At 41.3% G+C, this 15,457-nt stretch overlaps 2 protein-coding genes across 7 annotated transcripts in view; one reads left to right on the top strand and one right to left on the bottom strand.

Annotated features, from left to right (window-relative positions):
• On the bottom strand, positions 1-12,799 carry LOC139622879 (exportin-5). The gene is made up of 33 exons (XM_071480559.1): positions 12,570-12,799; positions 11,914-12,035; positions 11,756-11,828; positions 11,491-11,628; positions 11,043-11,225; positions 10,867-10,893; positions 10,548-10,733; positions 9,912-9,988; positions 9,782-9,826; positions 9,583-9,673; positions 9,335-9,418; positions 9,098-9,223; positions 8,826-8,916; positions 8,606-8,734; positions 8,251-8,366; positions 7,989-8,144; positions 7,761-7,802; positions 7,499-7,588; positions 7,126-7,325; positions 6,928-7,030; positions 6,132-6,313; positions 5,777-5,877; positions 5,584-5,680; positions 5,356-5,492; positions 5,070-5,167; positions 4,917-4,963; positions 4,690-4,796; positions 3,714-3,773; positions 3,520-3,614; positions 3,323-3,430; positions 2,689-2,826; positions 2,150-2,314; positions 1-1,870 (listed from the first exon to the last, which is right to left on the bottom strand). Exons 1-33 carry the CDS (start codon positions 12,669-12,671, stop codon positions 1,724-1,726), a joined length of 3,663 nt encoding a protein of 1,220 aa, XP_071336660.1. The 5' UTR covers positions 12,672-12,799; the 3' UTR covers positions 1-1,723.
• A 1,178-nt stretch (positions 12,800-13,977) lies between these two features.
• The window catches only part of tp53bp2a (tumor protein p53 binding protein, 2a), a 30,087-nt gene continuing 28,607 nt past the window's right edge, over positions 13,978-15,457 (top strand). For 5 of the 6 annotated variants that reach the window (XM_071480561.1, XM_071480563.1, XM_071480564.1 and 2 more), the window contains exons 1-2: positions 14,008-14,107; positions 14,400-14,560. In XM_071480561.1, coding sequence (XP_071336662.1) covers positions 14,534-14,560 — 27 coding nt within the window. In that variant the 5' untranslated portion in view covers positions 14,008-14,107; positions 14,400-14,533. Of the gene's footprint in view, positions 14,108-14,399; positions 14,561-15,457 lie in introns of all 6 variants that reach the window. The other variant, XM_071480562.1, reaches the window with a different exon arrangement.

The raw sequence follows: 15,457 nt of genomic DNA on the forward strand, positions 1-15,457 counted from the left end.
AACGGTTCACTGGAAAATTTTAATTTCATAAATGTTCTTTTCCTTGTTGAGTATATCGTGAACCTGTTCTCAACAAACCAGCATCTGAAATGCATCTTTGTGCATTTAAAGGGGGCTCACTCCAAGCCAAAATAACCCATTTATTTTGGTCTGAATATACACACCACATAGTTTAAAAAACAAATCATTTTCTACCATGATAGCTCCATAAGAGCAAAATACATCCAACAAATTATTCTCAAAAACAATCCCTTGGACAAAGAAGGAATGTAGTGCTGGTTCATCTTGGCAACACCAGTACAAACACAAAAAAGACCACATGACAAACAGAATATCATCACCAACCTAACAGATAGAAAACAACAGGAACACTTGGATTACGCTACACATTAGTTGTTGAGTCCACCCTTAAATATATATTTTTTTATCAAAGTTATGTGTGATTAGGTTTTGTCACTCAGACACAATTGTCTGGTCACGTTTGTCAAGTCTGCTGTGAGTGTTTTGGCACAAGATGTGGCTGCATTATTTGTAGCACATGTGACCGGCGTTAAATACATAATTCCAAAGCATTGTGTAAGTTGTGATATGAAGATCTGGCAAAACTGCAAACCATCATTGCCTTATCCAATATCTGCATAATAGAAAACTGTTAGTCATATTTAAATCTATAGTAACCATTCATGAAAACACAATCAAGCTGTTTTGTTTTTTTTCCTTAGGGTTTGTTTCCATAAAGTATCTTCACTCCATCACAGGGAGCGTCGCACCTGAGGTCTCATCAGCACATGCTTCAGAATCAGAAACTGCATTCAAGCTCGTCCAGTCAAAGGAAATAACAGTAAATAGAGAAATGTATACCAGAATTTGTCCTAGATTTTTCTTCCTTTCTTTTCGACCCAGGACTTGACAGCAGCAGCTACAGCAGCAGCAGCAGCAGGATGGTCACACAACATGTCTGCCAACACTCACCACTGAAATTAAGATGTTTTTTTTTTTTTTTTAAAGGTACAAAAGGTCTCCACCTCTCACAAACCACACAACACGCAGAAACGCACACTCAGTCCTTCCCAACAGGCCACTCCTGCAGCTACTGGGTATACTGGCTTAGCTTGTTTGGATATCATTCAGTATCAATTTATAGAATAGTATATCAAATCACAGGCGGGCTCTCAGTTTGATTCCATAGTTTTACGAGTCTATGACACGTTCAGTGTACATGATGCTGGGCAATGTGCAAATACTGCTGCTTAAAAGGCCCAAAGTGAAATGACAGAAAGCAAAACTGACCTATTTCAAGGTATGTTTGTGGCTCAGCAGAGCTCTGCTGCAGAGCAGATATTAATGATTATTTTTAGCTCTTCCCTTAACAAAATCTGACACAGACAGAGCATTCTTAAATCTGAAATATTTCCTGCAACCTCCTCAAAGGTGTGCGCAAGGAAATGGAGCAGAAGCATGAAATGGGATTTAAGAGGGATCTTCTGTGTGGATCTTGCCTAAACAAATGACTTGCGGAAAGGTATTACTTATCAGTGTGAGTGGTGCCACAGCACAATGAGGGTGAAAATAATAAATGACTAATTGAAAAACAGGAGTGTTGGCAGATATGTAAGGTTGCGCCGCAACTGCCCCAGCTGGAGGATGGTGAGGGAAATCCCGGTTTGGACACGTAACTCCTGTCTTCAGTCAGTATAGAGTCCGTTAGAACCACCGCGTGTTCCTACAGGGTGTTATTCTCTGGAGAGAAGAGAGCTGCCAGACCCAGTGCTTCACTGTTCTGTACATCCTTGTCTGGCTTCGGTTTTTTAAAGAGCGATGGAAGATTCCGGATATGAACCTCCTTCCTGAACTGCTGGCACAGAGCTTTCTGTTGGCAGGGGACAAAGAGAGGGGAGGTTAAACAGAGCTGTCCCAGATCTACCAGAAAGAATTTCATTAGATTGTACAGCCCTGTTGAGCTGCTGCACATTTTCTTTTTTTTTTTTTTTTGCTGCCGAGCACAGAAGATTTACCACACAGCCAGAATCACACTGCTGAGTAATGACTTGCACTATTAGGGCCAGTGTCTCTGGTCACTTCTGATGTCTGTCCGCAATGTGATATTATAGAGAAGCACTGCCCTCTTTGGGTTAAAATGTGGCATTACCCCAACAGTTCCTGCAATGAGCTTCTTGAACTGGTCTTTCCTCTTTTTGTCTCCAACTTTCTGGGCATTGGGGTCCATGAGTCTGTGATCATACTGGTCCAGAGCCTCCACGCTGATGTTTGGGATCTGGGTCATTACTGTTCTCAGCTCCACGTAGCGAGGCCGCTAAGACGGATGGGACAGAGACATATACACACATTCAAGGAGATTATAAGAGAGATGTGTTCTTAAATTTAGGAACATATTATATTCCTAACTAAAAAAATAAAAATAAATCGCCACATATATGGAAATTTGAAGATGTCACTATGTGCATTTTCTACCCATTTTCTAAACTTTTATACAAAACTGTGACCAAGAAAATAATGGGAATATTAATTGATAATTGATTTACTGATTGACTGACTATTAGTTGCAGTACTAGACAACTTGGAGTAAGAGAGACTAAGAGTGTAAAGTCTCTGAAAGGGAAAAAAATAAACCAAACAAAGGTGGAAGTAAAGAGCAGGTATGGCAGAAATGATCGCCGCTAGCCTCACCAGGTTTTCATAGATGAGCATAGCCAACTGAGAGAGGGTGGAGTTGCAGACTTCGTGCTGCCCATGAACCTGAAGGCCCCTGAGAACACTGGTATAGAACCATGTGACCGCCTCAGGAAGAAGATTACCCCCTATGACCTGGAGAGGCACAGAGTGAATGTGGGAGGAAAAATTTAAGAAACATGAAGAAATTTAAGATACTTTTACAACAACCTTCCAAGTCTGAGACTGAGTACCAATTTAGACGTTAGTTAGAAAAGTTCAACGTGGAAAAAGACAAAAGAGTGCATTAAAGAGGGATGCAAATATGTTAGTGGTAAGACAGGTTTAAGTGTCAAAGGTTGAAAGGAAAATAAATGAGAAGATCAAGTTTGATCTAATGGGGTCGGTCTCAAATATCTGTGTAAAATGAGTTACTTCATACCCTTTGAGAATTTCATTGGTGTGTTTGGATGCCTCAAATACATCTGCTTTTATATTCTCAAAAACCCCATTGAAATCACAGATAAAAAATAAAAAAAAAATAATAATAATAATAATACTAATAATAATGTTGCAAAGGTGATGAACATAGGCATCCGAATAAAGAGAAAGAAAGAAATAAAAAAAAATAAAACTTCACTAAGTGTACTACCTGCCGCAGAAGGGTCCAACAGACCATGGAAGCAGTGCGGTGACAGTTGGTGGTGTCCTTCCATGACAATGAGGTGAAGGAGAGGGTCAATAGGGACATGTAGATGTTCTGGGTAAAGTAAAAGAGAAGTTTATATACAGAATTTAACGTATGACTAAACTGTCCTCCAAGTGTTCTGTGGTGTGTCTCAGGCTGACCTCATGTTTCATCAGGCATTTTCCCAGCTCAGTCAGCTCCTCTGTGGGCTGGGCTGGAGACGCCGTCTGCACTGAGTCCATCATCACGTCTTCCTCTACGCAAGAATATTTCAAGCACAACAATGAGACGCTCCTCAGCAGAAAAACAAACATAATCCACATATTGATTTCAAATTTTTTCGTTTGGCTCTTACCATCTATTTCCTCCTTATTTGCTGCTGGTTCAGGCACTTTTCTGGAAATACAGCTCACAGCTAGAGGAGAAGAAAGACGTATTATGGCCCCATAAAAACCCAACCCAGGAAAAGCTGATCGGGCAGTTGTGTGCTATATCCTGAAAATCCCACACCTCATATTTTTTAGTGCCTTCTTAATACACACCATCAAAAACCACACTCTCGTTTTTTCCGTGTACATGAAACAGATCTCGTGATGCAATAAGGTGCAACTCAATCCAATTAGAGTACTTTACAAAAACATTTTTTCTACATTCAGTAAGTTGTTGATTTTGGAATAAATATTTTCAGAACTCCCCCAGCTGTTCTTTAGGAGAAACAAAAGGTTGTCAGTCACCAAGAGCCATCAAACTGGAAGCAACACAGTCTCATCTACCACAATAACGCGGAGTCTCAGCTTTATCTAGGAATTATGGCTGGTATTTGCACTTTCCTAATGTGGGCTGAAACCATTTTTAGCTTGTGTGGTTGGCAGAAACACAACCTTACCACATGACTAAAGTGCATTAGCAGTATTAAGGAATAAGCTCTGAGCGTCACTTCACACCCCAATTTACAGTCAGTGTAGACAGGGACATTATATTGCGATCAGAAAACAACTTTAACTTCGCTGTACTAGAAGGTAACTCACATTTGCAATAAATATTTTATTATTAATCAATACTTGTGCCAACAAATGAAAAGTGGCTGGCACATAGTTCTCAATGCAAGGCTGGTTAAAACACCTCTGTCATTGTCAAACTCCATCTTATTCAAACTACTCTGTTTAGGAACAGATGGGATAATAATTTTCAGGTAATAAATCATCTTTAAATCTAGTGTCAACTTATCTGATGTTTGACCGCATGTTTACATGTTCTTTGTGAGACAACAACTGTTTCCAACATGTGTGGAAACTGAAATGGGAGCAGTTTATAAAGATGCTGAGACTTACTGAGAAGATCCAGCACTTCCCTGGTGAGCAGGCGCACCAGCTGCTCCTCCAGCATCTCCTGCGTCACCTGGCTCTCCTGACACACCACCTCCTCCTCTTCCTCGCCACTAAAAAAAAAACCAACAACACAACAGGTTGTCAGTAAGTCCACATATCCAATTTGTAGCTTTGATCAAAGAATTGAACTATACAATACAGACAGATACAAACACTATCCCACAACTTACTTAATTGAGGTCCTCTGGTTGATGACCTGCCACTTGACGTTGAGTCTCTGTAGTTTGAAGCAGAAGCAAGACCATGAGATTTGGCAACAAAAACAACTGTGACTGACTGAATTAAGTGTATGTGATGGTGAGATGAGATGCGGAGATCCTGACCTGCTGCATGTAAGCGAACAGAGGGCCCAGCAGGGGGCAGAGCAGACTCTCGTGGTACTCCTGAGGACATGATAGCACCAACTGCCTCAAAAACAATCGTGCACTTGTTAAGGAAATTCAGTGCTAAAATAAAGCAATAGCTCAGCTTTTGTTTATGTACAGTAGTTTCCATCCAAAATAAATCTATAAAAAGATCTCATACACTTATGTATATCACCAAACTGATGACTAAAAGCATGGTAATAAAAAATGGTAAATGAAATGGAGCAAAAGCAAAAAAGGATATGAATCATAGGGCGAAGTCTGTGGTCGGGCACGTGGTCGAGGGAGACAAAAGCAGAGCCAGCTATTTCTTGAGCCAGCCTCTCAATGGTGTAGAATTCCTGCTGCAGGGACAGACCTGCATTCCCCAGGACATGGAAGCTAAAGAGAGCAGAAGAGGAGATAGAACCTCATCTGCAACAGCATGTGTGGTATAAACAATACTTTAAAAAGTAAGTGCAACAATTCTCACCAGTTGTCATACAATGTGCTGAAAAATCCCTGCATGCGCTCCAGGATGCTTCTGTACACAGGAGAGTCATAAATATCCAGAAAATGCTGAGAGAGACCTAATGAAAACACATATTGAGAAGGTTGAACCACAGTTTTTTTTTTCAGATGATGGCTTACTGTGGGGAAAAGCATGTGCAGAAAGCTCCTCTTACCAAGAACCACATTTTTCTCTCCATCCATCACCTCATGGGCCCTTGAGAAGGTTTCACTCAGACGAGCCATATTCTCTGGCATGAACAGACTGTTGTGAGTCCTGCAATGAGGAGTGAATAAGATAGTATAATTAATTGGAATTATTACTGAGACACTGTCATTTAACACCAATAACATGCATGTCCTACCTAAAAATCAAGGTCAGACCCTGTCTATAAGGTGTAATTTACCAAAAAAAAAAAAAAAGTTTGTTCACAGACTACACTGTGCCGTACCCATATCATATGAAAATGCCCTGATATGGGGATATTATGTCAATAAAAGAAGCAATCCAGTGTCAGCCTATAGGCGTACCTGATGAGAGCCAACAGGTTGGGCAGCAGGACCAGAAACTGGGAAGTGCAGGGGTTTCTGTAGATGGGAGCTCCAGCAGGCGTGTAACCCGCCACAAAGCCACCAGCCTTGGCTTCCTCCAGGTCTGCAGGCCAACGTGCCCGTTTCACCACCCCCAACATGGCATACAGACAAAAACTCAACTGGAGAGAGGTGTAAAAAAAAAAAAAAAAAAAAATAGAAAGAGGGATAAACTTAGGGCCAACTAGCAAATTCTAGCATGCTAACTCACTAAACTTAGATGGTATCAATCACCTGCACCTAAATATAGTGTAACACAGCTGCTAGCATGGCTGCTCTTATCAATAAAATATAAACTCCTAGGCTGAGCTAAAAAGTGGCCCAGAATTTAAAATCTGAGCTTTTGGGGTTGACACAAAAAACACGATGGCCGACATATTCTGTCTGGCAAGTTATTGACAGGTATTGTCTTTGACCATTTATTTGATTTGATTGGTCACACTGACCTGACAGTGAACTACAAACAGAAGTAAGCTTCATAAGAGATGCTGTTTAATTTATGTTCATCTGCAGCGCAATGAACTATAGTGTGCTTTCTTGCAGCCTCATATGCAGAGCAGAAAAAAAAAAATCTAGTACTTTTATTCTTTTATGCTAAAGTAAGAGTAAGTAAAGTAAGTCCACACTGATTTCAAATTGTCTGCAACCTTTTAAAAAAAACCAAGTGACAGAAATTCACAGTCAGGACAAAATATTATAGCTCACATACTAACTCAGTGTACACCTGTACACTTACCCGTCCCCTATTAAAGCCTGTTGTGTCTGAATCTGTGTTTTGCTCAATGACCACCTTATCCGCTCCAACAAAGGACAGGAACACAGCAGGGTCCCACAGCACACTGAAACACAATGAAGTGATAACATTCGATTCCCTGTTACGACATTAAAATACGTCTGGTACAGCTTGAGGGAAAGGGAAAGAAATCAAACGCACCGCCTCATCTCATCTGAGGTCCAATCTGCAACCACTGACGCCATCAGCTCGTCTAGAAAAGCCTTCTGCTTTGCAAAGTCTTTGAACTGGTTACTGATCAGCACCAACGCCTCCATCAGTGAACATTTCTCCATGTGAGTCAGCGCGGCGTCACTCGAGAACAGCTTCTTCACGTGATTGTAAAACATGTCAAAACAAGGCTGGAGAGGAAAAAAAAAAAGAATTATACAGGGGTCTCAAATCTTTAATCTTGCCTATTCATCAGAACTGTGTAGTTCAGGCAAACATTATGTGCAAAAACAATCCATCAACTGAAAGCAAACATCATCTATTTCATGCCATTTTACTTTAACTAGGATGCAAGGACATTTACCAAGATGAACTGTGGGTAATCCCGGCAAATTTTGATGATAGAAGAACAGGCGTGCCTCCTCACATTCTTTACGGCTCTGGTCCGGGGTGCCTGAACATGGTAGTTATATATATATTTTTATATAATATATATAATTATTTATAATATATATTATATTTTATATTATAATGTAATATTATAATTATATTATAATTAATTTTTTGGTCTTGGGCATGAAGAATGAAGAAAAGTGTTGATATTTAGCTCTGAAAGGGCAACTCACCTTATTGTCCTGACCGATCTCAAATGTGATGGCTTTAAACAGCTGCAGAGACAAAACAAGAGACGAGCAAAACCAAACTTAAATATCCACAACTGCCCAAATCTCCACATCTAACAATCATGAGAATATTTAACATTCATATTATGCATTCCCATATGCCTTTAGAAAAATACATGTGTAGTAGACACACATATATAATATGCAACAACCAATGATGACTCAGCTGACCTTGTATAGGACCTGTGTCAGGAAGTGTGGTCTATGCATGACAAATGGGAAGAGGGCAGAGACGTTGGTGAGCACACAGGACAAGATGAGCGGGTCTTTGGTGTCGTAGTTCAGCACGGCCTGCAGCAGCTCCATGCTCTGATCTATGGGCAACTTCTACACAGTGAGAGGCAAAAAGAGGACGCAAAGACCTCACATCAGTATAATCAGCATTATTTTCTTACAGTTTTACTCTGTCACTGAAAAAAAATGTTCCTGTTACCTCCTCTTCCAGACTTTTGAAGATCTGTGCGACCATGCACTCCATGAAGATGGTCATCGCATCCCACTGCACCACAGACGGAGACAGGAGGGAGCACAGGCCCTCCGCAGTCTTAGCTAGTGAGGTGCATGGAGAGAAGAGAAGTTCATTCACTGCATATAAAATTAATGACTATCTACACTGGATTTTTTTTGTTGTTTTGAAATTGAGAGGTCTGTTAAAAAAAACAGTGGAAAAATTCAGTGAAATGAACTAAATCTACCATACATTTACAGAAACATCCTCGCCAGCAAAGAACCAAAACACATGGGTACAGAGTTAGCAATCCCCCTCTCTGATGAGGGCAAACACTTACATGTGGTATCCCCCATGTCAATAGGACTGGCGATTTGATACTGTAACCATTCTGCTGCTATCTGAAAGGCCTGCAGAGGAACAATGCGACATGCACTCCTCAACACCTCTCCCTGCTGCGCTCGAAAAGCTGTGAAGCATGAAAACATACAATGAAAAACATCACAGCGATAAAATACTTTTGATCATAAGTGCAGTAAAGCTGACTCCATCATACATACAAGTAAAGAAGGAGTTGAAGTCCTCGTCGCTGTCAAAGTCCACACGGGCGTACTCACAACTTGGGCTATCGTTTCTAGATGGAAACCCAGTCTGGAGAGACAGAGAGACAGAGAGAGAGAGAGAGAGAGAGAGAGACAGAGAGAGAGAGAGAGAGAGACAGAGAGAGACAGAGAGACAGAGAGAGAGAGAGAGGAAAGACAAAACCTTTAGTAACACCCTGTGTGGCTCTGCATGTACACCAGCAACAGTAGCACTGACATCACTGTCTCACCTTGACTAGGTTGGTCATAGATGCTCTGAGGTATTTGACGGCCATCTCCACAACAACCGCATCCTTCGACAGGGTCTCATGTCTGAATAACGCTCCCCAAGTAGGCAGAGTGCACGACTTCAAAAACTGCAGAGAGGGGAGGGGGGGGCAGGTTGACAAGTGGAGAGGTTCGCAGCGGTGGGATTCATATTCTATTCACTATAATGTGGTGTTTAACAAAAGGAGATGTCATCTCACCTGACTGGAATGTGTAGTGAAGGCTAAAAGGGCTTCCATGTACTTGCAGAGATTTGCAGGTACTTCAACCTCGACCTCTGACCCCTGTGGAGAGAGCGTGGTTTTCCTTGATGATCAATCATAAACAGAAAGTTAAAACATGCTTCTGTGATTTTAAACGACAAGTATGTGTGGACCAAGCCCGGACAAAAGATAAAGCACCATGGGAACTTAGGAATTCAGTGTGTGTCAAGACAGGAGAAACTCACCACTAATGAATATAGCTGTCCTCCCAGAGCACACAGGACCTGACACAGCCTCTTCAGGAAGATGTAGCGCCGCTCCACCACCTCCACTGCTCTGCACGGGTATATACACAGGACTTTAGGTCACGGCCTGATGTAATGAACACACCGTTTAATATCTGTTTTTGTGCTCCACAGTAGGCAGAGGCCTCACATTACTTACTGTGATTCAGAGGTTTTCTTACAAATCGCCAGTCCATCTGCAGACCTGTAACCAGACAGAGACAAACCAATCAGTGACAGCGAAAACGGTAGATTAAAGAGGAATGAAGGGCAGAAGCAGCCGTACTCACTGGGCTGCAGAGAGGATGTAGTGGATGGCCACATCATCGAACAGCAGCATGAATGGTTTCCTATCCTCCAGCTTGCCCTGTGGAAGAATGGCACATTTGGTTACACACAGCTTATGATGATCAAATAAATGACAAATATTCTACTACTATCTACATTTTCATAAACTGTACTGTAAGCATGCCTCATCATCTCTATGGTTCAATAATTAATAGCGGGAAGTTTCATATTCCTACTAGAAAGCACAAACCTTCAAGGCTGCACAAGTGTGTTTGCCTGCATCTGGATCAGTATCAAATACACACTGATGATGGGTGATTTCTGGAGGCTCGATTAAAGACTTTCTTATCTGCACCTCTCAGTTCAAGAGTTATGAGCTATCATAAGTGTGTTTTGAGTGGCCACATGGCAGCGTTGTCGTTCTGGATCCGCACCACTTCTCTCAACAACTCAAAGCCCAACTTTCCAACAGATTTCAATCAAATCTGGTATGATGTATTTAGGACTGCATACAGTAGTAACTTATGTGACAAACAAAGATGAAAAAACGGGGCTGAAAAAATTATCTCTTTACAGCTATTGGGCAAGCGTTATGACTTAACCACGTCCTTTCAACATGTGTTTTCCTTGTGACTCACCTTCCGGCTGATAGCAATGAGTAGACACTCTGCTGCCTCCAGCTGCAGCTCTGGCTCACTCAGCAACAGACATAATATCTCCAGTAGATGACAGTTTCCGGAGGTGATGTGCACCAAAGACACCCAGTCTATGTAGCCTGCAAGTGTATTCAAAGTAGCCACAGCTACTCGACAGTGAGCTCTGGCCTGAGTGTGGAAAAATGAGGGAGAAAAAGGGGAAAATGAAGGGATGAGGGAAGAGAGTGACACCAAAGTAATCAAAATAATCAAGCTCCTACGAGGTTCATTTTAGAGCAATGATGCAGTGATGTTTTCTCACCTGCAGTTCATGTCCAGGTAATCCTTTCTGGAAAAAAAAGAAACAAATATTACAGTCACTGTAAAGTTTAATTTTGTGTAACAATGTAATAACAGATCAATGGCTAAGAATCACGATAATGCTGAGAAACTAATCCTAAAGCTAGCTATTTCTACAAAATAAAAGACCCCACTGACCAGTTTACGGTAGTCCTCGACATTAAGTTGCAAAATTGCCATCATGAAACTGAAGATGCTTTCCATGTTTTGGGTGAGTGTCTGCTGGATGTCTCTGCGTCGCTGGGTGGGCAGCGTCTGGAAGGTGATCACGTCCTCCGCCAGCCTCAACAGGATCAACATCACCACCTCTGTTTGTGCCTCCTGTGAGTGGCACAAGTGGATTTTAGTTTTACTTCATTCACTTAGATTTTACCTTGAAAAGTCCATAACGACACAATTAAAGAGCGGCATCTTTTGTGGAAGGCTTGCCTGGAAAGGCCAGGAACTTTGCATTGATGAAATAATGTAGATGTGGCTATCTACCAGCGGCCAAGTTGACATGATGAAGCCTGATAATTATTTGCATGTGAGTTATTGCATAATTGTACTCAAACTGCATGAAAGCTGCACTCTGTAAGTTACTCACCCCTTGGCTAGTGAGAGCCTCCATCTCTTTCAGCATATCTGGCCAATGTTGAGGCCATTCTCTCTTTATCATTTCCACCGTGATTCGTGACAGGGCATCCTTGATATGGCTCTCCTCCTCCAGGATAGAATGAGTACCCTGATGAGACCCAAAGCAAATGTCAGATAAATGTCTATGACCGTGACGGTAAGACAGACTTTTAAGTTACATCTGAACCATAAAACAGATGGTTATCTGGTTAACAGCCATTTACGATCACACTTACATTTGATAAAAGCTGCATGGCGCACTCCTTCAACTGGACCTTCTCTTGTTGTTGCATGTTATTCCACCGGAACCTTGAAGAAAAGCAAGCTCTCTTTCAGAAAAGCAGCTTTTAGCATGTTATTCTTTGTTATACTTGATCGTTTATGTGTCACTCACTTGATGACGTGCTCCAGGATTTGCAAACCGAAGTGTCTCACTACAGGTGGTTGGGCTTTATCGGCTAATTGTAAGCCACATGGGACACAGAAGGAGTTTGTCTCTTTAAACTCTTCACAAAACTGTAATAAAAAATAAAGCCTGTTATTTAACAGAAAAGGTTTTAAAGTAAATGATACTTCAATGAACCTCATATTGCCTTATACATGTGTCAGTCTCTAGAGGCTACAGACAACAGCTGCCTCAGCAACATTACAATAAATACTTACATAGCATAAAGCTAACCTACCAACTAGCCAAGCCAGGGGCAATCAGCAACATAATGTTAGTTAGGCTTGTTAAATAGAGTCCCGACTTTCATACTCCTCTGCAGTAATCAGTTATAAATCTAATGTTATCATTTCTATGAATGAATGAAGGTGAGGCGACAGTGAGGTGCTTTACCGGCTAGCTCGACAAAGCATCTGGCCATCATCCCAGAGTATTTAGCTCACATTAACGAACTTAAATGGACCGTGTGAGCGACACTGTTACTGCTCACCCTGCCGATGTTTTTATTCAGCCTCGCAGGGACTCGATTCTATTTTCACAACAGCTCCAAATAACTGACAAGCTCGGCTAAATAGCGGCTAGCTAGCAACCCATAACGATGCTACCTTTAGGGCCTCCAGTCGGTAAATTTGGCTTGTCTCCGCATCCATCATCACATTCACAGCTTTGATAAGCTGATCACACATGGCAGCCACCTGGTCAGCCATGGCTTCAAGTAGCGTCTGGCACACTGTTAAGACGAAAGCAAGGAGCTGCCTTATGCAAAACACCTGCACAGCAGCAAGCTGCGTACGCTCAGGGAGGTACCAACGTGCAAAAAATGCGCTGGCTGCGTGTTTGCGCCTTTCGCTCGCCGTTGAATGGGAAGTCTGGGAGTTGTAGTTGAAGCGCCATTTTTTTTTTTTTTTTTTTTTTTCAAAAGATCGTCTATGTCCTAACGAGAAATCACTCCAGAGTCTGACCGAGGTCTGAGAACCTGTAAAAATGTTCATAAAAAATGTATTAAGAAATAGATAAACGATTCAATAAATTCTTAATTCATTTTGTTAATGATTTAAAAAGAATAGTTTTATCATTTTCTCTATTGTAAATACATTTCTCTACGTGTTGTTTTTATGCTATGATTTTATTCTTCCCCATGACACTGATTTCATAACCATAAACAGTCATTTATTTATTTAATACTGCATCCTTTTAGGTTTCATAAAGAATGTTCACAATCAAATTCACGGAACTTGATTAACAATTATGCGACAGAACTTACCAATTACTCCGCAAATTACGATTTTTCCATCCAAATATATGAAGAGCTTATAAAATATTATGCCGTGTTATAAATTAAACTAAGTGACAGAACAGACATCATTTAGTCAAATTGGCAACTATTTTGATAACGTTTTTAATATTTTTTTGTGCAAAGATGCCAAACATTTAATATATAGTTCCAGCTTGCCAGGTGTGATTAATAATGAAAATAATCAGGAAAGACGCTATGGTGCAAAAATGATCACTGTTGCAGTCCTGTAGGGCTACAAACTTGATTCCATCTTGTCCAATTATATATTAATAATATGCCACTTGCACATTAATGCAGGCGTGGTGATAAGCTATGATTATAATATGATATAGTCACCGGGGCCATATTTTTTCCTGAATTGAGTACTTTTACTTTTAACACTTACTTTTGAATTCACGCTCCTGATTTAACTTCTTGAAAACAGGACTTTCACATACAATGGGGTATTTTTACGGCGTGGTATTGGTGCCTTTGCTTAAACTTCAGCTTTCAGCTTTTCAAAAAAGAATCAGAGTGAGACCTCTTCAATGGGGCCCGATTCAACTCGGGTTCATTGCGGCCTTTTTAACGTTGTCCACTTGTAAAATGTCGTCCTGAACTAAACATTTCATCATGACATTAGCTTTTATATCCCACAAATGAGTGAAAGGAGTTTGGGTATTGTTTCATGTTTACACCGGACGGGTCTGGCCGGTGGGGGCGTTTTCCGTTCTAGAACGGGGCGGAGCTTGAATTCCAAAGTGGAATGAGTTTCCTCTCGATACGTCACTCCGGGATAGGCTACAAGCCGCCGAGCAACGCTGTCAGTCAACGGGGTTTCGGGCTGATTTACCATCGCTTTCTCGGGTAAGTAAACGCTAGAAATCACCGTAGAATAACCCGAATACATTTATAAGTTGTTTTTTCCGTAGCTTTCCCTTAAATCACGAGTTTTTCCAGCAGTGCTCCGAGCTCGCAACAAGACGTTACAAAGTTCTAAAGCGATGCTCGCACAAAACTACAACGGAAACTTTTGTCGTGAAGGCCTTGTTATCTGTTGCAACAGGTCCGCGGCACACACGTAACAACGTCTGTGTATTTGTTTTTTTTATGTTAGTTAACTATGAAATAACTACGTGTTGTGTTTTTTTTTTTAAAGCAGGACGGGACCCCCAAGCAGGAGAAAGTAGCCTTGCCCGTCGAGGGTTTAGGTTCTGGGATTAAAGTGATCGCCAGTCCCATCGCTGTCGTCGAAAACTGCCGGAGGGGATTCATGCTGTGTTGGTTAGCTAAATGCGGTACGAAGCTAAAATGATGCCGGTGAGTTTGTGTTTTATTTGCATGGCTACAAATTTCAACGTTGTCCCATGGATTCATTTTTCTGTTTTCTGACATTATATCGCCGCGCTAACCCCGCAGTGTTACTACAGTGTGAATTACCTGGACATTTAAATTGACGTGGCAAGTTGATGCGGTTTGCTACTTTGTGACATTACTATGGCAACGCAGGTTTGTGTTGTGGAGTTTATTAGCTGTGACAGCTGCGTATGTGATCGGAGCATGTACGTTACATCATTTATTTGCTTTCTGGCAGATTATTCCACGTATGCACGGTTGTGTTGCATATAAACCAATCAAAGTCCCCTGCGTCAAAATGCCCTGTTATATTAGTATATCCAATATTGGGACGGTTAACCTTTACCTGACATGATTAACTTAACTTTAGAATCATTCTATTCATTTCTACTCTTTGTTAGTATAAATACACCGATCCTGCTTGGGATACACAACAAGCAGAAGGCACCTGCCAAGTCTTGCTGGCAATACGCCAACATCAGGTCTGGACTCCTGCCATGTCATCACCATCATCATCATCATCAGAGGTCCACTGCTTTTGCTGCAGAGCAAGCCTCTATCTCTCAGCACTTCTCTGATGTGTGCTGAGAGGGCACTGGACAGTGGTGTGTGCATAGAGAAATAACCTTCCCAACAAATAGAAACAGTGACAAGTTTTTTAATAGTAATGATTCACTCCTCTGTTGTGAGTCTGCTCGCTTGCTGGTAAAGGAGCAAAGTTTAAAGAAGTAATGGCTGCACTGGTAATGAGTGACCATGAGCTAAAATCTCATGTCTATAGAGTTTTATTAACTGAGAATCATGGCAAATAGGGCTGCAGTTACAAATATTTTCAAGATGAATTTAGGGATTATTTTTGTG

Source organism: Trachinotus anak, unplaced genomic scaffold (genome assembly GCF_046630095.1).
Source record: "Trachinotus anak isolate AG129_WGS33_773 ecotype Australia unplaced genomic scaffold, CSIRO_AGI_Tana_v1 ptg000007l, whole genome shotgun sequence".
Lineage (NCBI taxonomy): Eukaryota > Metazoa > Chordata > Actinopteri > Carangiformes > Carangidae > Trachinotus > Trachinotus anak.

What these genes read in the sequence shown, in the direction of transcription:
- LOC139622879 (XM_071480559.1), bottom strand. Translation starts at nt 12,671, where the DNA reads ATGGCTGACCAGGTGGCTGCCATGTGTGATCAGCTTATCAAAGCTGTG. An exon ending in AGGCTCTCACTAGCCAAGGG is followed by an intron (nt 11,226 to 11,490) that starts GTGAGTAACTTA and finishes TGCCACTCACAG; the next exon opens with GAGGCACAAACAGAGGTGGT. An exon ending in GGAAGTGCTGGATCTTCTCA is followed by an intron (nt 3,774 to 4,689) that starts GTAAGTCTCAGC and finishes CTTCTCCTCTAG; the next exon opens with CTGTGAGCTGTATTTCCAGA.